The 22,372-nt window shown below is 61.1% G+C and overlaps 1 protein-coding gene across 2 annotated transcripts; it reads left to right on the top strand.

The window, feature by feature from the left end:
- The first annotated feature begins 1,565 nt into the window (after window positions 1-1,565).
- On the top strand, window positions 1,566-18,114 carry GRK6 (G protein-coupled receptor kinase 6). Of its 2 annotated transcripts, none has more exons than XM_040604616.1 (16): window positions 1,566-1,690; window positions 5,270-5,365; window positions 8,222-8,334; window positions 8,664-8,741; window positions 9,013-9,113; window positions 10,401-10,493; window positions 10,810-10,873; window positions 11,526-11,666; window positions 12,377-12,567; window positions 13,371-13,408; window positions 13,546-13,635; window positions 13,729-13,937; window positions 14,213-14,350; window positions 14,601-14,738; window positions 14,899-15,033; window positions 16,566-18,114. In XM_040604616.1, exons 1-16 carry the CDS (start codon window positions 1,639-1,641, stop codon window positions 16,614-16,616), a joined length of 1,728 nt encoding a protein of 575 aa, XP_040460550.1. In that variant the 5' UTR covers window positions 1,566-1,638; the 3' UTR covers window positions 16,617-18,114. The 2 variants fall into 2 exon arrangements, with proteins under 2 accessions (XP_040460550.1, XP_040460551.1); XM_040604617.1 differs by having other exon boundaries at window positions 1,574-1,690; window positions 15,825-18,114.
- The last annotated feature ends 4,258 nt before the right edge of the window (window positions 18,115-22,372 follow it).

Raw genomic sequence — 22,372 nt, 5'->3', positions numbered from 1 at the left:
CACTGTGGATTTGTAACCAGAAGACACAACACCTGATCTCCAGCAGATGCTGAAGGGCACAGCAGACAACAGCCAGTACCAAATGCATGGACAATGAGTGCCTGAAATAATTTGTGTTATTACCAGCATGGCTACAGCCTAAGGACATGAAGCCCTCCCCTCCTGCTCACTAGTACAGCTCAGCCAAGGAGTGCTTGGGGGCTCAGGATGGTCCCCACTGACAGAGGCTGGTGGAGGAACCTGCCCATCACCACATGCTCCTCCATGCCCTGGCCACCACTAACCTCACACCCAGGGCAGCTCACTGCCAGTAGCCACCACACACGAGGGAGGCATCACCCATGGGTTGGGGTGAGAGATGGAAGCCATCAGTAGGCAGAGGCGACACCCACGTCCAAAAGCCACAAGGAGCAGAAAGCAGGGCAGGCACAACTTGCTGACAGGTAAGAGGGTTAATGACTGATTTCACACACAGAAGCATTAAGCTAGGCAGGTCATTGGCAGGGCTGATAAATCAAGGGATGCTTGAGAGCTCTGCAGAGAAATCAAGGACTGACTTGCTGCAGAGCAGGCAGGGAGAGGTTCCCACACCACAGCCTGTCTTCAGACAGGGTAAGGGCATGGCTAATTAAGAGTATTGGTAAAAAAAGGAGCAAAGCATCAGAGGGAAGAAGCCTGCGGGACCGTCAGCACTCACTCAAGAGCTCAAATACCCAAACGGCACATGAGCAGCCACCAGGCTCAGCCCCAGAAGGACAAGGCTGGTGACACTGCACCCCCCTGCCAAGGGCACCAGGGGGTGAGGAAGCCTCAAACCTCCATGGCAGCAGTGACCAGGGAGCCTGGGCACAGCACCAGAGCTTGCATCACCCACCCTGCAACACAGGGATTGACCAACACCGGACACGCCAGTGCTTGGAAGATTTTACTGAGGCCATCACGAACACAGGGCCAGGCTACAACGAGGGGGAAATACCCCCCCGAAATATATAAACGCTGCTAACAAGAGCACGACAGCGCCGAGACGCCGCCCACCCTCGCCCAACCACTACACACCCCGCTCCACCGCTACCCGCCCCCGCACTCTAAAGCATCCCGGCGCAAGCGCTCCGTTATAAAGAGAGGCTCGGCCCGCCCCCTGTGGAAAGTCCCTATCACGACCCACTGTGCAGCGGAGTGGCAGCTTTTTACCCAATCACATGCTAAAGGAGGCGGGACTCTTCCTGCCTTAGGCACCGTAGACGCTCGCCCAATCTGTTCCCGGTGAGGTGTGTGCTCTCTCTGGGAGTGACATCTCGTCCTCCAATCAGCACCTGCTCCCTCTTCCCGGCAGGGCTTCGCCAATGACCGCCGAATGACGCGCGCTTCTCGCTGCCCGCCCCGCCCTCCCACACCCCTGCCCGCCTCGGGGCCAACGGGAGGGCAGCGGCGCGGCGGAGGGGGCGAGGCTTCCTAGGGGGCTGAGCCAATAGGAGGGCGGCGCGGGAGGAGCGTGGGCAGGCATTGGCGGGCTGGGCGCGGGTGGGCGAGGCGCGGCGGCGGCGGGGGGCGGTGGCGGCGGCGGCGGCGGCGGGGCGCGAGCTGAGCGGCGGGGAGCGGCGCGGAGCCGGGCGGGAGGCGGCCGCGCCGCCGGGGCCCATGGAGCTGGAGAACATTGTCGCCAACACCGTCCTCCTCAAGGCCCGCGAAGGTGAGCGGCACCGCTGGGCGGCCGCCGGTGTCCGGAGCTGGGCGGGGGGCCGCGGGGAGGCGGCAGGCCCGGGGCGGCGGTGGGGCAGGCGGGCCCGGGGCGGGCCGGCCGCGGAGTGAGCCCAGGGCCCGGGACGTGCCGGCCGGCCGGTGGCCTGAGCCGGGAGCCCGCCGAGCCGCCTCTGGGAGCGGTGCCCGCCTCCCCGGGCTGCAGGCTGCAGGCTCCGGCCGTGCCTGGCCCCGGGACTCGGCCTCGGGCTCTCTCTCCTGGCGGGTCTCGGCGTCGGCCGCCCGCGGCGCCCTGGGAGCGGGGTAACGGCGCGGGGTGGGCACATGCCGCCCGAAGCGCTGGGCTCTGCATGCAGCCCCGGCGCTGGGCGCTGCTGCGGGCGGCCGGGGCAGCTCCGCACCCACCGTGTGCCGCCCCCGGTGGGGGAGAGCCCGCCCGCCGCCCCACCGGCTGCCAACGCCCGGTAGCCCCTGCCTGCTCTCCCGGCGCTGGCGCCCTTCACCCTTCGGGGGGTGGCTCTCGCCCCTCGGCCGAGGGGAGAGGCCCGTCCGGTGCCCTGGGAGAAAAAAGCTGCTTTCAGGCTCGTAAAACGCTGCTTCCCACCCAGGCCTGATCCCAAAACTGTGGTGGTGAGCCCCCGGCCCTCTGTCACCCCCACACCGACCCTCTGTCACCCCCACACCGACCCTGTCCCGCTGCCACCAGCTGTGCTGTGGGCCACAACCGTCCCACAGCTTCAGGGGTCGCAGCTGGATTCCAGGGTCTCCGGGTGGGATGCAGCCGGCCGGCAGCGGGGCTGCCATGGAAGCACAGAGCAGTTTGGGTTGGGAGGGACCTTAAAGATCATCCAGCTCCAACCCCTTGCCACGGGCAGGGACACCTTCCACCAGGGCAGGGTGCTCCGAGCCTCATCCATCCTCTGGCTGTGCAGAGAAGCCTCAGGATGGCTTAAGGAGAGAGCTGGGAAGTCTGCCATGCAGGAGCCTGGTCCTTTGTAGAGAAGGAAGTTCCAGCCAGGAATCGGGGAATTCATTAGATCATGTAAAGTGGCGGAGAAGTACAGTCCCTCCTGGCCCATGGTGTGCTGCTGGCCAGGCCAAGTCATTCTGGAGCCTGAGGGGCTCACTGAAATCCAGTTAGAGGGCTTTGGAGATTAGATTTGTGGGAGGGAAGAGCAGCGATATTAAATTTACATGGGCGGAAACATTTTAGCTTGAAAACCAGGCTTACTGTAGGTACTTCAGGCACGGTGACCATGGTGGACCATGACATGATGGTTCATAGTGGCAAGGTCTGGATTTGCCAAATCCAGACAAAACCGAACAGTGGCATTTGTGACCTCTAGACACGAGACCCTGCTTCATCCGGAGTGAGTTGACCAAGGAGATTGGCTCCTGTTGGGCCTGCGGCAGAGCAGAGCTTGGTCGCAATGCAGAGCAAGGCATCGGATGGCTGCTGCAGTAGTTGCCGTGCTCCTCCGGTGCCTCTCCCTCCGCAGGCGTTGGGCAGTTTGGCTGCAGGCGGACACCATCCACTGGCACGCTTGTGTCAAACGGTTCCTGGCCTGCGAGAGCTGTGGGTGGCAGTGCTGCCTGTCCGTGGCTGTCCCACCCATGGCTGGGTGGCTGTGGTAGCTGCTTGGGCAGCCTGTGTGACAGGACGGAGCCGCTTTGCCGGCCAGGTCTGGCAGCACGGGGTGCTTTGCCCCAGGCCAGCCTTTTTGGGAGCCTTCTGGTCTGGTGTGAGAGTGCAGGGCTGAGATCGCCCTGGATGTGTGGGGGGTTTGCTGACCGTTATCTTTAGTCACTGCATACGGTGGCCGTGCTCTCCGTTTCCTTCAAACTCTTCTGGGAGGGTTTGGCCCTGGGAAGGACAAGGATCCTTCCCCCATTGTCCCACTTGCCTGCTGGCCTCTGGCAGAGGTACAACAGACCGGCTCTGGGCTATCAGCAAGCCTGGAAGCTCCCCTCTGGTGGGCTCTGGGTGAAGGTGGCCCACCCTATGCCCCATCCCCAAAATGGGCGTGCTGAGAGGTTCATGTGCAGGAGACCAGTTCCCTGCTGGGCTGTTTGATGCGGCACTGGGAGTGCGGGGGAGAACCGCGCATGAAGGGTGCTGGAGCTTCCTTTCAAAGCAATCAACTCGAGGAAACGCAAGCTGCCAGTCCTCATCCTGCAGGTGCTGTGGGGCATTGCTCTGCCTTTCCTTGAGCACTCTTTAGGTGAGGATGGCTTGTCCTCCCGTGCCCTCACTTAGTTGTCCCCATCCATTTCATTGCCGCAAGCTGTGGCTGACAAGGTGGTGTGTGTGCTGCTGGTTTCTTCCACCCCTGCTTACCCTTGAGTCACTTCCTTCCTGAGTTTGTACAATCGTGCAGCCCAGCTGCTGGTGCGGGGCAGATGTAGCACAGCGACCTGCAGCACGCCAGGGGCTCAGACCCGGGGCTGCCCCTGTGGAAGGTGGCTGTGATGGCCCTGTCCCACCCGCCTGTCCAGCCAGGCCCTCCTGCAGTGTGGGGAGCTGGATGCTCAGCGACTGTGTCTAGAATTTGGGGCTGAATTGTGTCCGCAATGGAGGAAAGTGTTATGAAAGTGTTTCTCAAGAGCTGATAAATGCGTTTTCAGCCTCCCCTGATTTCAGAAGGTCGTGCCTTTGGCCCAGCTCGGCAGGGTGGTTAATGTATTTTCCAAGGGAGGTGGGAGATTGTGTGTGTTGGCACCAGGCAGGGGAAAGGCAGTCCCTAAAGGCTGGCTGATCCCAGCCATCAGTATTTCAGTACTTAATACTTGCTATGATGTAAATTTTTTGGTCTATCTAGAAGCTTTCCCACCCCGTCCTACAGCACTGGGCATTTACTCGAGCAACTGAAGTTGGAATAATATCTGATTCTTGAATCTCACTTTTCTGAGGCCGGCTTATCTCTGGAGAAAGGTGGGAGTGTCCCCACTTCACAGGTGGGAAACTGAAGTGATGAGCCCCAGGCAATGCAGTGAGTTGTCTGTGGAGCTGGGATTAGAGCAGGAATTCCTGTCTCCCAGCTTCATGTCCTCCCTCTGAGAGCCCCTCCCTGGAGTAAAGCAATCAGTCTGGAATGAGTAGGTGGCAGGAACATCATTACTACAGCAGGAAGAGCTACACACCGGGCAAGGCTTGGCCTCCAGAGGTGCATTAGTTATGCAGAGGTCCTGAGGACAGGCCTGGGAGCCAAGAACTCTTGTGCAGGCATAGAGTAGCCTGTGGCTTTGGGCACTCCTGTTCCTGCTGTGATCCTCCTACCATATAAATACGAGTCACTGAGATGTCCAGGTGAAAGGTCTTTGTGTTCTTGGTCAGGACCTTTGTTCAGCAGCCAGTGGTTGGTCCGTCTGCTTCCTCTGGCAGTCAGATGCTCTAACACTTTTGTTCTACCAGCCAGGAGACGGTGGTACCACTTTGGTCTTGTTTTCCTTGCCTGGGCTTGCTTGTGTAAACGGACACAGGATGTCTCCTCTCTCGGCTCCTGGCGAGGCTAGGCTGCAATTGGATGTCCTTGCTTCATAACTCATGGTATCAATTTTGTGTGCCCTGCAGGTGGTGGTGGAAACCGGAAAGGCAAGAGTAAGAAATGGCGCCAGATGCTGCAGTTCCCCCACATCAGCCTCTGCGAGGACCTTCGACAAACCCTTGGTGAGATGCAGCGGCTGGCGGGACTGAGCAGCACCCAGGCTCCGCTCCAGGGTGGTGCTGGTGGGTGAGTGTGTGCGTGTGTGTTGTGCACCCAAAGCCGAATCCCTTGAGGGTCAGGGACATGTAACAGGGCGTGTATTGGCCAAATCCCAGCCAGGATCACTTGGAGCTCAGGATGTAAGGAAGAAACGATGGGTAGGTAAGTCACAACTGCACGGCGCTTGCTGGATAGTACCTGTTGATGTATCCACACACCTTCACTAGAGGTACACCACCTTCTGTGTGCAAATAGACATGCTCAGTGTTGCAGTTTTGGAGTGTTGCTCTGGGGTCCCTTTGCATAAATAAAAAAGGTACTGCTAACATCCTCTGGACTCCCTGGTTGGGATTTAGCCCTCTCTGCAGACCTCAGCTTCTAACACTAATGCAGCACCTTTCCTCAGGCAAAACTGGGTTCTTGCTGTGTGGTATGGATGAGAATTGTAGAGTTGGGTAGGGCTCGGCCTGTAATTTTAATACTGCACTTTGTACTCCTCATGGTTCTAATGTTGTTTGTCCAGTAGGCTTGGTCCTGAGATCATGTGAAATTGTTTTGGGGCACAGAGAGTGGGAGCGCTCTGCTTCCTGGGAAGGGGAGAGCTTGTTTAAGTTGTCACTCCAGATTCAACTGCCAGCTGCAGAGTGGCACAGCACTGGCCTTGTTTCAGAGTAGGTGTCACTGGGCTGAGTGGGTTTGGGAGCAATTCCAGTCCCCAGTTCTGCCCTGCCCAGGTTTTCCACGTCCTGGCAGCACGAAGGAGAAGGGTGGCTCCCTTTGAGGGCACATGGGACTATAGCACTCAGACTAACTCAGCCTCCGTCATCCACACTGTAACCTCCAAGCTCACAACAGCCCAGTGCACACCGTGCACCACCTCCCTGCTGCTGTGCACACCATGTGCAACCTCCTGGGGCCAGCTTTGCAGCTGAGTGTAGTCAAATGGAGACTCTCACCTTGGTTTTGCTGCAGACCGCTTCTCTGGAGCAAGTTTTGAGCACTGAACAGGGCTCTGGCCTGGGCTGCTCTTGCAGCTCCCGTCTTGGCCATCCAAACCCCTGTCTGCTTCCTTGACTTGTGTGCCCTCGACAGAGCTTCCCCTCAGCTCATGTTAGTCCTCTGCCTGCAGCCACCCTTCCTGTGGGTGTCACGACACGTTTTCCAGCACTGAACTTCATCTTTGTTGTGCTGCCCATTTGCCAGTGGTGAGTGCTGGTGCTCTGTCTGTCTCTGCTGTCCCACTGTCCGGGACAGTGACCTTGTGAAGCTTTGGGAGGCGAGTCCCTCCCAGCCACTGGCTGTCACCGCCTGTGTCCCCACTTCTCCCTGGGGAGGCATGCGAGAAGTGCTTCTGGCCCAGGTGACAGCTGCCTGGCTTAGTTTCCCCGTGGGAGTGATGACCCTGTTCCTCGTGCTTGGGTCACTTTTTGGCTGGAGTGGCTTCGTTTTCCCCTCGCAGGCTGCTCAGAAAGCATTTTATTTCCTATTCCAGAAGCTTGGCAGGACCATGGGCACGGTGGGCTGGTTGCCCACTGCAGAATTAAGCTTTGTATGCCCTGACCACAGGGGGTAACCTTGTGTGAGCCTGGGCAGCGGTGAGGGCAGCCAAAAGCTTCTGATCTCGCAGGCAGCGAACTCGTCCACCCCAGCTGAAGGGAACTCCTTCCCCTGCAGCCACAAGGAAACCGCCCGTGCAGCGGAGCTGGCGAGGTGGCCTCCTCCCCCACCACAGCCCGGCCATCCCTGCGCTCTCGTGCACCCTCAGGAAGCTGCAGCTTCCTCGGGAGAAACTGCTGTGCGGGGAGGGGAAGGCTGGCAGTACCCAGCGCTGGGGAGTGCTGGAAGATCCCCTGTGCACCAGTGGGAAGCTGCACGTCTGCACCCCAGGCAGCCCGCAGCCCTCAGTGGCAATGGCTGTGACACAAATCTGTGCTGGCCCATGATCAGACAGTGTCTTCTGAGTGGAAGGGGAGGAAGAAAAGCAGAGAACTGGAAGTGCTCTGGATAGTCAAAGGGGTTTGTGCCTGGACTGCCAGACTTCAGAGAGGCGTAGGAGGAATCAGCAGGGAAGCCAAGCTCCCGTCTTGCAGCTCCCATCTTGGCCATCCAAACCCCTGTTTGCTTCCTTGACTTGTGTGCCCTCGACAGAGCTTCCCCTCAGCTCATGTTAGTCCTGTGCCTGCAGCCACCCTTCCTGTGGGTGTCATGACACATTTTCCAGCACTGAACTTCATCTTTGTTGTGCAGTTGTACTTTGTTGGCAGTAGGAGTTGATGTACAAGTCAGTGGCTGTCCCGTGGAGTGTGTGCTGTGTTAACAGGGCATCTGTGGAAATGGTGCCGTCCATTTTGATGATTCTGCTTCCAGCCGGGCCTTTGGGAATATGAGTGGTTTGTAGGAGTCATCAGAGCAACTCTTGGCATGGAAGATCTGCCTCGAAATAAGCCCAGTGTGTTCCTCATGTTCCAAGGGAAGTTGTGTGTCTGGAGTAGTCAGTCGATCTCCTTGAGAAGAGGATTGGGAAAAGAACCTCTAGGCAAACAGATTTGCTGGAGTCCCTTACTAGAAGGCAGGCTGTACAGAACAGCAGGTCAAACCTCTTTCAGGAAGAAGATCTTCCATAGGGGAACATAAAAGCTCAGTCATGCCTCTCCTCCCTGTTGGGTACGTTGCACTCTCCTGGGAGTCTCAGGCTGGTGGGACCTGTGCGCAGCCGGCTGATGAGTCGCAGGCCCCTCCACCGCTGCCTGTGGCCAGGGCAGTGGGCTGTGGCTGCTCCTTTGGGGCTTGGCAGTGAATGATCTTCTCCGCATTTGCAGAGCGGGACTACCACAGCCTGTGCGAGAAGCAGCCCATTGGGCACATGCTCTTTCGGCAGTTCTGCGAGACACGACCTGAGCTGTCACGCTGCGTCAAGTTCCTGGATGCCGTGGTAAGAGCAAAGAGCAAAGCCCATCAGGCTTCACTGGGGGAGGCAGGGATGTTCTTGGCACCCCTGGCCATGGACCAATTGGCCCTGGGTGCTCTGGCAGTTGCCAGGTACTTCTGGGTACGGAGGTTTCCTGAAGGAAAAACCTGTGTGTTGCCGTTTCCCCAAGACAGGGCTGGGCCTTTGCTTAGGGAGCTGTTTGCTGGAGATCTGGTTTTCCAGGAAAGCATGGGAAACCTTGGGCAGAGGGTGTTGCTGCTCTGCAGCTGTTGGCTGGTAGCAAGGCTTGGTTCCTGGCTGGACCTGCTCCTCACACTGTTTGCTCTGTGCAGGCAGGGTATGAAGTGGCTCCAGATGAGAAGCGGAAGGAATGCGGGCAGCACCTGATTGAAAAGTACTTGAAGCCAAACGTGAGTAAGAGGGTTGTGTTTGCTGCCTGCAACAGTAGAGCGGTTGGAAGGCTGGCAGTTGTCATTACCCATGTCCTGCCACAGCAAATGTGCTGGGCAGGACAGCGAGGGCAGAGTACAGAGCCACCCCGCCACCTCACAAGCAACCGTGCTGCTTTTCCCACTGGCCCTAAAGTAGACAGGCACCTGTGTGCTGTTCCTGGGCTTCTCCTTCCTGGCAGGACCCTTGGGCTCTGCTCCCTATTGTCTGACTCCATCCTTTTGTCCCCAGAGTGAGGACCACGTGCCTGAAGTTCCGTCGCAGCTGGTGGATGCCTGTTGTGAGAGGCTGGAGCAGGAACCTTCCAAGGAGCTTTTCAAGGAATCCACTAAGTAAGTTGGAGGGCAGGTCGCATCATGGCACAGGGTTGACGCTGCAGCTAACTCATCTCATCCGTCGTGTTCCCATCCTCCAGGAGAGCGAGGGCTGGTGCTAAGGCTGGGGCCTGGGGAATTTCGGGCTAGCAGTTTGCAGCACAGCTACAGGAAAGCAAGTGCAAGGAGCTCCCGTGCGCTGTGGGAGCCACAAGCTGCTGCAGAAACCTCTGTTGCTTGTCTCAGTCTCCTCTGGGTCTGAGTTGCTGTTTGGAAAGACCCTGTTTCAGTGAGCCTCAGCATCTGGCCATGCTGTTCCTAGTCTTGTGCCAGGCACTTGTAGACACCTGTAAAGCGTGCTGCCAGCTGCCAGTCCCAGTGCCACCTGTCCTCTCCCGCTGGCTGCAGGTGTGGCCGCTGTGGTTAGATTATGCTGGCTGTTGCTGCAGGGATCTAAGGTCACCACTGTTCCCATCGCAGAAGCAGTGGCTGAGGTCCTGGCTCTGGGTGCAAAGCGGAAGCCGTTAGGCAAACCGGGCTTACGCGCCCCCCCCCCCCCCTCCCTGAACAGTAGCTGGAGCACATTGCTTAATTGGGTGCAGGGCTGTGGCAATGGATTTGCTGCAGTCTTCTGGGGAGCGTTAGCTCTGTGTGTGGTAACGAGTGTCGCTGTCTGAATGCAGAGCCTCCGGGCTGGGCCCTGCCTGCTCTTGGCAAGCTCTGAAAGGGGAAGAGCCCATCCATTTCTCCTTGATGCATGTCTCCAGTCTAGACACGATGTCTAAGGCTCTTTACTCTGCTGGGGAGCCCTGGCACTGGTCTCCGAGGCAGTTAGCTCTCTTGAGCAGGATCTCCTGTGGCCTTTTGTACTGGGTATTCATCTGAAAGCGAACAACTCAATGCCTGGTGCTGAACGTTGCTAGCAGCTTTCGGCAGCTGATTACAGCCTTGTGTGCACATTTGCCCTGTGAGCAGAGGGGGTAATTGCAAAGAGCCCCATTGTCCCCGTTTGTCCCACAGCCCGGGCTGGTGCTGAGAGGCCACAATTAGCAGTGCCAGCCTGGTCCTAGGGTGCTGTGTTCATCACAGTGGCACCTCCAACGCACCTTCCTTTTGCATCAGGCCTAGCATGGAGGGGGGCTTTCTGAGCCGGGGCTACGTGGGTGATTCTGCACCAGGCTGGGTGAGGGGATGGCAATGTAAACGGGCTCTCGGGGCTGCTCAGCTCCTCTTTGCTTGAACCCCTGGCTTTTTCCACAGCTCTCATCAGTTCTCAGGAACCTTGCTGGCTCTGCTCTCTCCTAGGCTTATCCATGACTACCTGAGTGTGGCTCCCTTTGCCGACTACCTCGACAGCTTGTACTTCAACCGCTTCCTGCAGTGGAAATGGCTGGAACGGTAACGCTTCCCGGCATCTGTGGGAGACCTGCACCCTCCTCACACAGACGGCCTGAGGGGTCCCTCAGGCTCCTTCCCATGCTGGCCACTGGCAGGAGCCAAGGGCCTGGCCCGTGTCTGCTCTTGTTCTCCTTCAGGGCCCTTTATTGGCACCATCAGCAGCCCCAGCCTTGCTTGCCTCGCAGGGAAGCAAGGTCTGCTTGAGCAGGGGTTTTGGGGTGAGCCACAGTCTCAGGCCAGAGCATGGGGGTGGTTTGGGCTTCAGTCCCTGCTCTCTCCCAGCTCCCATCTCACTCCAGCTTCCTTTCCCTCACAGGCAGCCGGTGACCAAAAACACTTTCCGCCAGTACCGTGTGCTGGGCAAGGGCGGTTTTGGGGAGGTGAGTGACCACCATTTCCTCCGTATTCAGGGTAACGGGCAGCTACCATTGCCAGTTGCCAGGTGCAGGTCTGGGTTGGCCATCGGGGCACCACAAGCTGCTCTAGGTGCTGGTGGCTGGGTGGGCACTGGGAGCACTGTGGTGGGCACTGGGAGCACTGTGGTGGGCGCTGCTGCGCTCTGGGCACTGCATGATCTGTCCGTTCCCCTCTGAGGGGCAGGAGCTCACCTCTCGCCAGGCACTGGAGGTGTGGGTGTTGCACAGGGTAGGTAGCACATGCCCTGTGCTGTGCACTGCCACCTGGGCAGAGAGTCAGGTTTGTTCCCAGTATCTTGGCAGGAGACACTGACTCCTGAAAACTGTCACTGTCAAGCTTCTTTCTGTTTCTGGAGTGGCCTTCTATCTTCCCAGGCACCAGCCATGGTGCTGCTACAGGTAGCAGGGGCGTCGCAGCTCTCTGTTGCTTATCTGTGACATCTGGAGATGTCACTGCTCCCTGTGTCCTTGCTTTGACAATGGGCTTTTCGCTGACCTCGGACTGAGATGGGGACAGGGACACCTTTGCCTTCCCGTGCCTCTTTCTGAGAGCAGAACCTAGAACCCCACCCTGGAAACGGCAGCAGGAGGGTGCTGAGCCACGTCCCCCCTCCAGGTTTGTGCCTGCCAAGTGCGTGCCACAGGGAAGATGTACGCCTGCAAGAAGCTGGAGAAGAAACGGATCAAAAAGCGGAAGGGAGAGGCCATGGCCTTGAATGAGAAACAGATCCTGGAAAAAGTGAACAGTAGGTTTGTAGTAAGTACATAGGAGTTGCTCTCACTTTGCTGTGGTGCTTGATTCTTCCTCCAATCAGCCAGCCCAGCACCTCTGGTGCTCCTCACCCGGTGTGGAGAGGCAGGAGCAGGCCCTGCCCATTGGGTAGGGTCCTGGTGGCTGTAGATCTCTCACGAGGCTGGGGTCTGGCAGGAGCTCCTACTGTCTCCACAAGATGCTGTAAATGCCCCCAAAGTCAGACCTGAACACCAATCTGATCCCACTGGCACCTTCTTAACCTCTGGGACACATGAAAGCAGCGATAACTGTCTCTCCAGGCACACTGCCTCTCCAGACAGCCAAGTGGGCAGAAGCCTAGCCCTGAGCTGTGTGATGGGGAGCTCTTTCTCTGGCTGCACTGAGGTGTGGACAGCTTGAAACCTCCCTTTATGGAGGATTTGTCAGATGCTGCCCCAGGGTTGCTGTCGGGTGCTGCTTGCCCCCCAGATGGAAGCAGTTCTGGCTCAGGGAAATAGTGTCCTCCCTGTCTAAGGAAAGCTGGGGTGTGCTGGGACTGCTGGGCACTTCCGTGTCCTCCCTGGGTTTGCACAGTTCCCCCTCTGCCTCCTCTGCTGGCAAAGGCGCAGTCCTGCTGCCTGTGAGTGGCTGCTTGGGTGACAAAGTGCCCGTCAGTGTAGGCATCTCCCTCTTTCAGCTGTGTCTTCTAACAGCCTTTCTGCCCTGAATTGCAGGTGAGCTTAGCCTATGCATATGAAACTAAAGATGCTCTCTGCCTAGTGCTGACCCTCATGAATGGAGGGGACCTCAAGTTCCATATCTACCACATGGGAGAGGCTGGCTTTGAGGAGCCCCGGGCAGCTTTCTACGCTGCCGAGATCTGCTGTGGCCTTGAGGACTTGCACCAGGAGAGGATAGTGTACAGGTGCGTGCTGCCTGGTCCCTGCTGGGAGACCTTGTATGGGCTGCAGAAGCAAGTGGGTTCCTGCTGCTCTTACTAGCCCAGTGGGTCTGTTTGCTCAGGAAAATAAGCACAGGCTTGAAAGCAGCACAGAGCTGAGTGAGAGGGGATTAGGAACAGAAAGCTGATATCGTAGGAGAAATGGAAGAGTTTAGCTTGGCTTCCTCATGCTGGTAAATGATCGCCAAGAGCAGGATGTGATCATGCTCCGAATACCTTGGGGCAGTCACTTGGGTGCTTAACTCGTGGCAGTATTGACACTAGAACAAACGAGGCTAGGCTGCCCCAGTGCGCTCAAGACTGAGAGCTGGGCAGGAGGCAGAGCAAGCTGATTGTATGACTGTACTCATTGGGTTGTGTGATGCAGTGTTAGGGATAGCGTGGCTAAACACAGGGCTGGAAAGTCCCTTCTGGTCCTACCCTGTGCCTTGCCCCTGGGACAGGACAAGCAGAAGGAGCCTCTAGTCCTTTTCTCTTGCATGACCTGCCCCATAATGAGTTCTGCATCTGCAAAGAAGGAATCAGCCACAGGCACACTGCTTCCTTCTGGAGGGTTGAAGGTTCTCATATCCTGCCTCTCTGCCCAGGAGGGGAGAGCTTGCAGAGCTAACTCTGGGCTAGAGGGTGAGGGGAAGGTTATCTGTGTGACCAAGGCAGGAGCGTTGCATCCCTCAGCTGCTTATCTGTTTCTTCTTGAGATGTCACTGTTGCTTTTGTCCTTTGCCTTGACAGCAGGGTTCTTGCTAATCAAGTCCCTTCCTTCCTAGGGACCTGAAGCCAGAAAACATATTGCTGGATGACCACGGTGAGTGCAGAGTCAAGAGGAGCCCTGAGCCTGAGTCCTCTCTTCCTCTGCTTGAATCAGGGTTACTCTGTGTTCTTGGTAGCTTCAAACATTGCCCCTTGATGTTGTCCTGTTAACTTGACCCCTCCTCTGTGCAGGTCACATCCGTATCTCAGACCTGGGGCTAGCTGTGCATGTGCCAGAGGGCCAAACAATCAAGGGCCGGGTGGGGACAGTTGGCTACATGGGTAAGTGGCCCTGGTATAATCAAAAAGTGGTCTCTTGACTGCACGTGTGCTCTCCCTACCCATTACATGTCCCTCACTCCTGCTCCTATGTAGCTCCAGAGGTGGTGAAGAACGAGCGCTACACATTCAGCCCAGACTGGTGGGCTCTGGGCTGCCTCGTATACGAGATGATCGAGGGACAGTCCCCCTTCCAGCAGCGCAAGAAGAAGATCAAGCGGGAGGAGGTGGAGCGGTTGGTGAAGGAAGTGCAGGAGGAGTACTCGGAGAAGTTCTCACCCTGCGCCCGCTCTCTCTGTACCATGGTACGAGTGTGCATCCCTGTCCCTTTGCCCCCCACTGCCTCTGCATGCAGCAGCAGAACATGGAGGCTGCTCACCTGTAGAGGTGCTGGTGGCAGCCAGGTTCCCTTGTCTGCGATAAGGCAGTGCAGGGGGGTCCAGAGCGGGTGCCGTAATCCCCCACTCTCCAAGCTGCCTGTGCTGTCCCTAGAGACCTACTGCAGGAGCCCAGCTGACCTCAGGGCTGCTCCTGCCCGAAGCACCCTCCGCCTGCGGCACTGATTTCCTTTGTGTTGCAGCTCCTGTGCAAAGACCCTCTGGAGCGCCTGGGGTGCCGAGGAGCTGGGGCCAAGGAAGTGAAGGAGCACCCTCTCTTCAAGCACCTCAACTTTAGGAGGCTGGAAGCAGGCATGCTGGACCCCCCCTTCAAGCCAGATGTAAGTACCCGTCTGTAGGCTGACCTTTTCAGTCACTGGTGCCATCAAGGGAAACAAGAGCCCTGGGGGGGCTCACCTGAAGAGATGGGGCCCATCCCCTTCCCTCTTGTTTCTGAAGCCTGGTAGAACAGGGGTCAAGCAAGCTCTGGGCTGCAGGGAGAGGGGGCCTGGGCTTGGCCAGGAGCCAGAGTTGTTGGAGGTGATGTTGTCATTGTGGAGCTGGCATTAGAGCAATCTTTGTCCTTTTTAGCCCCAGGCCATCTACTGCAAGGATGTTCTGGACATTGAACAGTTCTCCACAGTGAAAGGGGTGGAGCTGGAGCCCACAGACAATGACTTCTACCAGAAGTTTGCCACGGGAAGCGTGCCCATTCCTTGGCAGAACGAGGTAGGTTTGGAGGACAGATCTTTGCTCCTGCTTGTGCCTGCCATGGCCAAGTGCAGTGTCCCACAGGGTTTGCGCTGTCCCTGTTGCTTTTGCGCTCTGCTGGGCTCTCGGTGGCAGGCTTTGTGCGGCACTTGCTGCAGCCATCTTTGCCCTCTTCCAGATGATTGAGACGGAGTGTTTTAAGGAGCTGAATGTATTTAACACAGACGGCACGGTGCCCCCAGACCTGGACTGGAAAGGGCAGCCTTCTCCACAGCCCAAAAAAGGGTTACTCCAACGCTTATTCAGCAGACAGGTAAGAGTGCGCAGCGTTTCCTCCCCAGTGAGTCCTCTGGCAGCAATGAGCCTGCTCCTGCCTGTGCCAGGCAGGTCTGGCAGGGAGGTGGGCGCAAGAGGGAAGCAGGCAGAGCCTCCCCTACCGCTGGGTGGTGGGACCCCAGGGCTCTCGGGGACACCCGTGCAAGGCTGCAGGGAGCCAGCCCTCGCCTGGCTGGCACTCTCCGTGCCGAGGTAGTCGAGGGGGCTGGGATGGATCATCCTGGCTAAACGTGCTGGAGTCACACAGGCAGAGAGGTATCAAAGGCACTAAAATAGCAAGTCTTCTCCCTTCCTACACAAATAATACATTCCCTGAAGAAGACCTTGCTCTTGGAATGGGTTGTCTGGGCTCCCCAGACCATTTCTGCCAGACCTTGAGCCAGGCAGCGAGAGCAGCTCTTTTGAGGGATGAGGAGAACAGAAATGTCTTGCAGCTGCTGTGGACTTGCTTGCCTGCCTGTCTCCTCTGCCCTGAACAGTCTTTGCCTTCTTTCCAGGACTGGCAAAGTCAGGGCTCTCAACAGCTGCTTGCAGCTGTGGCACTCAAGCGTGGTTGGCTCCGGACCCACTCTCAGCCACCCAGTGCTGACTCCTTTTTCCCCACTGAGCTCCAAGTTGTGCTTCACTGTTCAGGGGGCTGCCCTAGCCAGAGCCAGCTCTGGGCTGGAATACCCAGCCCTTCCCGAGGCAGGCAGGACCTGCCAGAGGATGGGCATCTGCCTGTAGCAGGGGCTGAGCTGTGACTTGCCACGTGTTTTCTCTTTCCAGAGGTGAGCAGTCTCTCCTGGCTGCTCTGCTCAGGGAAATACCTGGTGGCCCACGGACATGGCAAGATCTGGGAAAGAGTGTTGTCCTTCAGTGCCTATTCCCTTCCCCCAGCAGAGCACAAGCTGCTTGTTGTTCTAACTGTCCCCTGAGCCACTAATCTCGCTTCCCTGCTCTCGCTGCCTTCGTGGGGGAGGCCTTGCCCTCAGCTTGAGCCGGAGCTGCCCCTGCACAGCCGCTGCTGGGAGCTCTGCTCCCAGGGGGCTGTGGGAAGCTCCCTTCACTCCTCTCTTCGGATGTCCGGGACACATAGAAGGGTTGAGAAACCATGAAGGGTTTGGCATTGCCCCATGCTCAGACTCTCGTTCCAGCAAAAAGGGCTTCAGCTGCTTCTGCGGCCAGAGCCCCAAGCGGGGCAGATCGTCTGTGCTGGCACCGAGCTGTCTCCCTGGGTGGCTGTAGCCCATGGAGCCCGTCTTCCTCCCAGCTTCTGAGCTAGTCAGCCGCGTGCTCACCAGTCTGTCTGCCAGGAGCTGAACCCCAGATGCAGCCTGACTGTTTCTCTGCCGACTGGGGGTGCCCTCCAGCCCCTTGCCTCCATGTAGCTCTCCCATGCACAGGCCGGAGGGGGCCTGGCCCTTCCTTGCCAGAGGGCAGCTGTAAGCTGGGTTGTGTGACCGTGCTCACCCTCTGCTTGCTGTGCTCCTCTCTCTCCCTCCTCCCTCTCCTTGCCCTTGACTTCAGGACTGTTGTGGAAACTGCAGCGACAGTGAGGAAGAGCCCACCCGGCTGTAGAGCACAGCTTGTTCTCCAGCCCCTGGGACCCCCTTGCCTCTCCAGGTGCCCAGCAGAACAACAGCCCAGCCTGAAGGACAAGGTAGCAGCAGTCCTGCAAAGTGGATTTGTTTACAGCTTTACACATCTATCTGAAGACTCTTGAGGATGGCTCCAGGGCTGGCAGCAGCACGCAGCTCAGGCTGAGGTGCCTCTGACTGTGGGCAAGCCCTCATCCCTGAGATAGACCTGGACGCTTCTGAATCTGCTGCTTGGGATTGTGCTGCTGCCGCCCACCAGCTGCCGCTCCCCTCCCTGGCCCAGGGTGGGAGGGAGGGATTGCGCCGGCGTGGGCCAAGGCCAGACTGGAGCAGCTCTGCTGACACATTCCACGGTGCTGAAGCAGCACTGCAGGTTTGGTGTATATTTATATATGTTAGTCTGTACATATCACATGTCGGTTTTTAATCTATAGGTGGGGGGCCTGCACTGCCCTCACCCTGTCATAGGCACAAATGTCCTCCTATGGGGGGAGTGACAGCCCCAGCTTTGTACCAGGGAGTCCTGGGCAGAGGCTTTCTGTGCCTTGAGGTGTCTAAAGCATCTTTCCTGGACCTTTCTGGCAGTGCTGAGGCATCCCTGGCTCCAGCGGAGTCCATTGCTCAGCCCCGAGGCGCAGGAAAGCACTGTGCCAAAGCGTCTGCCATTGCATCCTGGCAGCAGAGCGTCACTGCCTCATCCTCGCTTCCCTGTCTGCCGGAGCCTGCTTCCTCCTGCCTCGTCTTGCACATGCTGCCAGCTCCCACGAGCTGATCCCGGCCCCCTCTCCAGACCGCTGGCAGGCTGCCTGCAGCACAGCGGGACACAGCCGCTCCCATGGCACCTGCTCAGGTGGTACCTGCTGTTGGGTCCCAAAGGTCGGTGTGATCCCTGGCATGGTGCAGGGTGGCCCTAGCGCAGTTCCACCGGCTCTGGACCAGCCATCTGTGCACGCTGGGGGTGCTCAGTCCCCAGGCCCAGCTTGTTGGAGGAGCAGGCACGTAAGGGACTCTGCTCTCAGGGAACAAAGCCATGGTAAAGGGAATGTTCCTTCCTGGGGTCATCCTGTGAGCTGTGCCCCAAAGAGTGAGCGGGGCCAGGACCAGCCTGCCCACCTTACCAGCCTAGTGTGCGTCCCTGGGGGTCCTGGGGAGCCAGCACAGCTCCTGTGCCCAAGGGCACGGTGGGGGGCTGGAGCCCAGCGTGTCCCTGGAGAGCAGCATGGGGCTCAGCCCACCTCTTCATCCTGCTTGTCCTGTCCCGTCTTGTGCACACTTGTCCCAGCTGTGTCCTGAGCAATAATTTGTCGTCTGTGTCTTTGTCTGTGTGTGCACACATATGTGTGCGTGCGTGCACGGGTGCGTGCTGCTGCCTCGTGCTCATTCTGAGCCAGGCCCCCCGGGGGGGCTGACCACCAACTTGGTCCTGTGGTATCATTTGCTTGCCTTGCACTAAAGTTGGACAGTATTTAAATTTTTAACCTTTTGTTAAGCATAAGATTTGCTGTGCCTTGTATCACTGTCATAAGGGGGGGCCTGCTCTGGGCCATACAGGGTTGGTGACTGTAAGGAGAGGAGCCAGGACCCCAGTTCCTGGGCTGCCATGGGCTCTGCTGGCACTCCTGTCCTGCAGGGAAGGGCTGGGGCTGAAGCCCAGGGACCATGGGAGGCCCTTGGTGGCTTCTGCTGGGTGGTTTGGGTCAGTGTAGGGGCATGACAAGTACAAGGCTTTGGGCTGTCGGGGTGTTCATGTCTCCTGTGGTCCCCTTCAGGGCATGTCCCCTCACTCCCCTGCCTGCCCTTGGCACAGCCCCTCGGGCTGTCAGGGGCGTGCTGTGGGGCCAGGGGCAGAGTCCTGCTTCCCTTTGGGTGCTGTGCATTGCTGCTTCAGGGGGGCGGACAACCGTGCAGAGGGGGACCGTGTGCCAGCACAGAGCGCTGCCTCCTTAGCCCAAGGGACAGCCCCTGGAAGCAGGGGCACGGTGTGAGCAGGGTTAGGATCATGACAGTCGCCTTGGGGGAGCGTGCAAGGGGGCAGCCTGGCCAGGGTGGGTGCTGGGTGGGTTTGGGGTCCGGGGCTCCGGGGCCGGCGGCAGCACCAGCAGCCTTGTGCGCAGCGCAGGGGGGCCGCACACAGCTGCACAGGGATGAGAATAGCAAGTGCGGCTGGGTAGCTAGGGAACAGTTGCTATGGGAGCAGGCCGAGGAGGAGTTCTCACACTCAGAGGGGGCATCTTGGGGTAAAATCCAGGAATTTTCTGCAGCCATGCAAAGAAGGCAGGGTGGGGGGATGGGGACTGCCTGGGGATTGCTGCTCCCATCACACGGGCCGGGAATGCTTGTGTCGCCCTGTCGGCGCTACCTGGGCTGTGCCACCCTGGCATCGAGGTCCTGGGGTCACCAGCGTGTTGGTGGTGTCTGGTACACCATCAGCCAGGCTGACCGTGGCTCTGCAGGCAGGGCGGGGGTGCGGGCAGCCCATGGCTGAGCCCTCAGCAGGGCATGGAGGGGGCTCTGCCAGCCCCCAGCTGCCCCCCGCCCAGCAGTGCCCCAGCCCTGGCATTTGGGGGGGTGCCTCGTCCCCATCCATGCCCTTGGGGGGGAGCAGTGTGACGGGGTGCTGCTGTATGGCCAGAGTGGGAACCAACCGACGGGTCTGGGACCCACGGACATGGCAGGCCCTGGGAGAGTTCTGGTTGGGCCCTGGGGTGCTGGGGGTCCTGCCCTGAGCTGTGGGGCTGTGGTGGCAGCGCCAGCACACGATTTTCAGGGGTGAAAGATGCTCTCAGCTGTTGCCTGGGCAACGGCTCCTCCTCCAGCCCACCATGTGGCTCGGGGAGCGCTCCCCCGCCTGCCTCCCCCCCCGCCGCCGTGGGGAAGGGGAAGGCAGCTCCCGGCCCCCGGCACTGGCGGGGCCGGAGGCCTGGCTCCCCCCGTCCGCCCTCACCCTGGCCTGATGATGCCTGCGGGCCCTGCCATACCCCCAGCCTCTGCCTTACCCCTGCCCCGAGGGAGCACCCCAACCCCCCTGCATGGCCGCAGCCCCCTGCCCACCGCGGGTGCTGCTCGGGCACCCCCACACCCCTCAAGCCGGCACTGCTGGGCGGCCGCGGCCACGCTGTGAGGTCCGAGCGCAGGAGACCAGTTCCAGCAAGGTGAGTCGGGGCCAGAGCCGAGGGGGCTGGGGGAGGCACGGCCACCATGGCCCTGCTCCGGGGCAAGGTGGCAGGGCTTGGCTGGCTGCCGGGGATGCTCTGCGGGGCCGTGGCAGGAGTGGGCAGCTTCACGGGGTCATTCCCTGGCCAAGAGGGAGGAAATCCTTCCGGCCAGGCCCGGCAGAACAATGTGCTGTGTGTGCGGCTGCGGCGGGTGCCCACCACCCTGCCCACGGGGAGGAAGTGGCGGCGGGGTCACGGCCCGCGAGGGGCACCCGCCCCTGGGCAGCCCCCCAGCCTCTGGCCCTGGCACAGGGCCGGCCCGTGCCTTGTAACCAGGCTCCTGGCACAGCCCCAGGGTGTGGCGAAGGGACAGCGGGTGCCCCCATGCTGGGTACAAGGACCCTGGAGGGGTCTCCCACGATGGCCATGACCACCGGCCTCGGGCACAGCAGAGCAGAGCTGGTGATGGCCCCCCCCCCCCCGACGGCAAACAGCTGGGGAGCGCTAGCACAGGGGGACCAGTGCCTGGCCAGGCCAGCGAGGTGTCCGTGGGGCCACCTCTGTCCCTCGGCGCCAGGCTGCCATCCCTGCCCTTAGCCACGCGTCCCGCGGCCGGACGGGGCCGTGAGGGTCTCGCTCGGGCTGAGCTGCCGCCCTGCCGCCGTCTTAGCGCTGCGCTGGCGGGGGGAGCCCGTGGCGGCCCCCCCCTCCGCCAAGGAGGCTGCGACTGGCCCCCCCTCGACCCCCCCCCCGGGCGAGGGCAAGGCTGCCGAACGGGGGAGCCCGTGGCATCATCCCACCGGGGCCGCGGGGCCATCACCCGAGGATCCCGGGTCCCCGCCCCGTGGGGCTCCCGCGGCCACCCCCGGGGATGCCACGGCCCTCACGCCACCGGCATCCCGCGGCCGTTCCCCGGAAGGGGCGGGGGGAGGGGGGGATTCCCGGGGCAGCGCCGGTTCCCCCCGCCCCGTGCGGAGCCGCGCCGGTAGCCCCCGCTCCGCGGCGGCTCCCGGGGTGGGGGTGCGGGGGGGCCCGCGGCTCCCGGGTCCCTCCCCGAGCCGAGGGCGGGGCGGAGCGGCGGGGCGGGAGCCCGGGCGGGGCGGCGCGCGGCGGCGGCGCGGGAGCGCTCACCGGAGACAAAGGCAGCGCCGGGAGGCGGCGGCGGCGCCGCGCACCGGGCGCGCACCGGGCCCCCCTCCCCCCCGCCGCCGCCGCCGCCCTATGGAGCCGCCGCCCGCCGCCTGAGCCACGTGCGCTGCCGCCGCCGGTAACGGGAGCCGCGGAGGGAGAGGGCGCGGCGCCTCCGCCTGTTGCGCGGCGCGGGGGCAGCGGGGCCGGGGAGGGGGCGCGCGGGGCCGCCGCCACCGACAGCCGGGGGGCCGGAGCGGAGGCGCGCGGCGCGGACCGGGGCGCGCGCGTGTCCGGTCCGTCGCCGGCGGGCGCGCGCCCCTGGAGAGGAGGAGGAGGGAGGAGGAGAGGGCTGGCCGCGCTCGGCACCGGGAGCCGGGACGTCCCCGCCGGAGGCATCGGGCGGGGATGCGACGCGGACAGCGGGGCCCAGGCCGCGGCCGGGGGCAGCCCAGGGGCACCGGCGGGGCCCGGCTCGGCGGCTCGCTCCCGGCCCGGCGGCCGGTCCGTACCCCGCCCGGCGTGGGTGTCTCCCAGCCCGGCCCCGCGCCTCCCCCAGCCCGCACGTCCCCGGTCCCGGCAGCCCCCCGTCCCCCGCCCGCCCCAGCTGCAAACGCCCCCGGTCCCCAGGCGCCGCCAGCTCGCCCTGCCCAGGTTCCCGTTGTCCCCCCGGCCGTTACCCCGGTGCTCGATCCGCGGCCCTCTCCGCACGGGCCCCCCCGGGGATACCCAGGCTGCTGGCGGGGACCCTGTTGCAGTCGCGGCCGGCGAGCTGCACCCGCACCGAGCTGGCCTCGGCCGGACAGCGGCGGCGGCGTGGGGCGCCCTGGGGAGGGACACCCCCGCCACAAGGACCCACGGCCCGGCGCTGCCCCTGCCTCCGCTTTTGTCTGCGTGATGGAGCGGCCCCCGCTGTCCGCCCGCCGGAGCGTGACCGGGGCTCCCCGGCCCCTTCCTTCCCCCATCCCGCTTTCCTTCCGACTGGGCTCGGCCCCGCTGCCCCCCCCAGCTCCCCGGGCACCCGGTGGCCCGGCCGTGGTCCCCTCGCCAGCAGCGTGGCCCTGCCCCGTGGGGTGGCCAGGGACCCCGTACCCCTTTGCCTGGCAGAGGCAACATGGGAGCGATGGTCACCCAGACCTCGGCCACTCCGGTGCTTGCCCTCTGCCCCGCCGGCCGGCCCCTGCTCTCCCACAGTGCGATAATAATGATCCTGACAGGTCCTTACGCGCCTGCCTGCCAGCACCCATGGGTGCTGCTCCTCACTCACTGATGCGCACAGCTGCCCCCCCAGCACACACCATCCCCACCCGGTGCTCGGCTGGATGTGACCGAGCTGTCACCCTGCCTAAAGGCAGGCACCTGGCAGGGGGGATGTTCCCATCACGGCCATCCCCTTGCCCTGCATCGCCGGGTCGGGGTGCCACTGTCCCTTGACCCCCTCAGTGGCTGCGAG

The sequence above is a fragment of the Falco naumanni genome, chromosome 8 (genome assembly GCF_017639655.2).
Source record: "Falco naumanni isolate bFalNau1 chromosome 8, bFalNau1.pat, whole genome shotgun sequence".
In the NCBI taxonomy this organism is placed as follows: domain Eukaryota; kingdom Metazoa; phylum Chordata; class Aves; order Falconiformes; family Falconidae; genus Falco; species Falco naumanni.
The sequence above is the reverse complement of the archived record's forward strand: the minus strand, read 5'-3'. Positions and strand labels throughout refer to the sequence as shown.

Coding starts and splice junctions, on each gene's coding strand:
- GRK6 (XM_040604616.1), top strand. CDS start 1,639: ATGGAGCTGGAGAACATTGTCGCCAACACCGTCCTCCTCAAGGCCCGC. Junction 8,742..9,012: donor AAAAGTACTTGAAGCCAAAC/GTGAGTAAGAGG, acceptor TTTTGTCCCCAG/AGTGAGGACCACGTGCCTGA. Junction 13,409..13,545: donor CATATTGCTGGATGACCACG/GTGAGTGCAGAG, acceptor TCCTCTGTGCAG/GTCACATCCGTATCTCAGAC.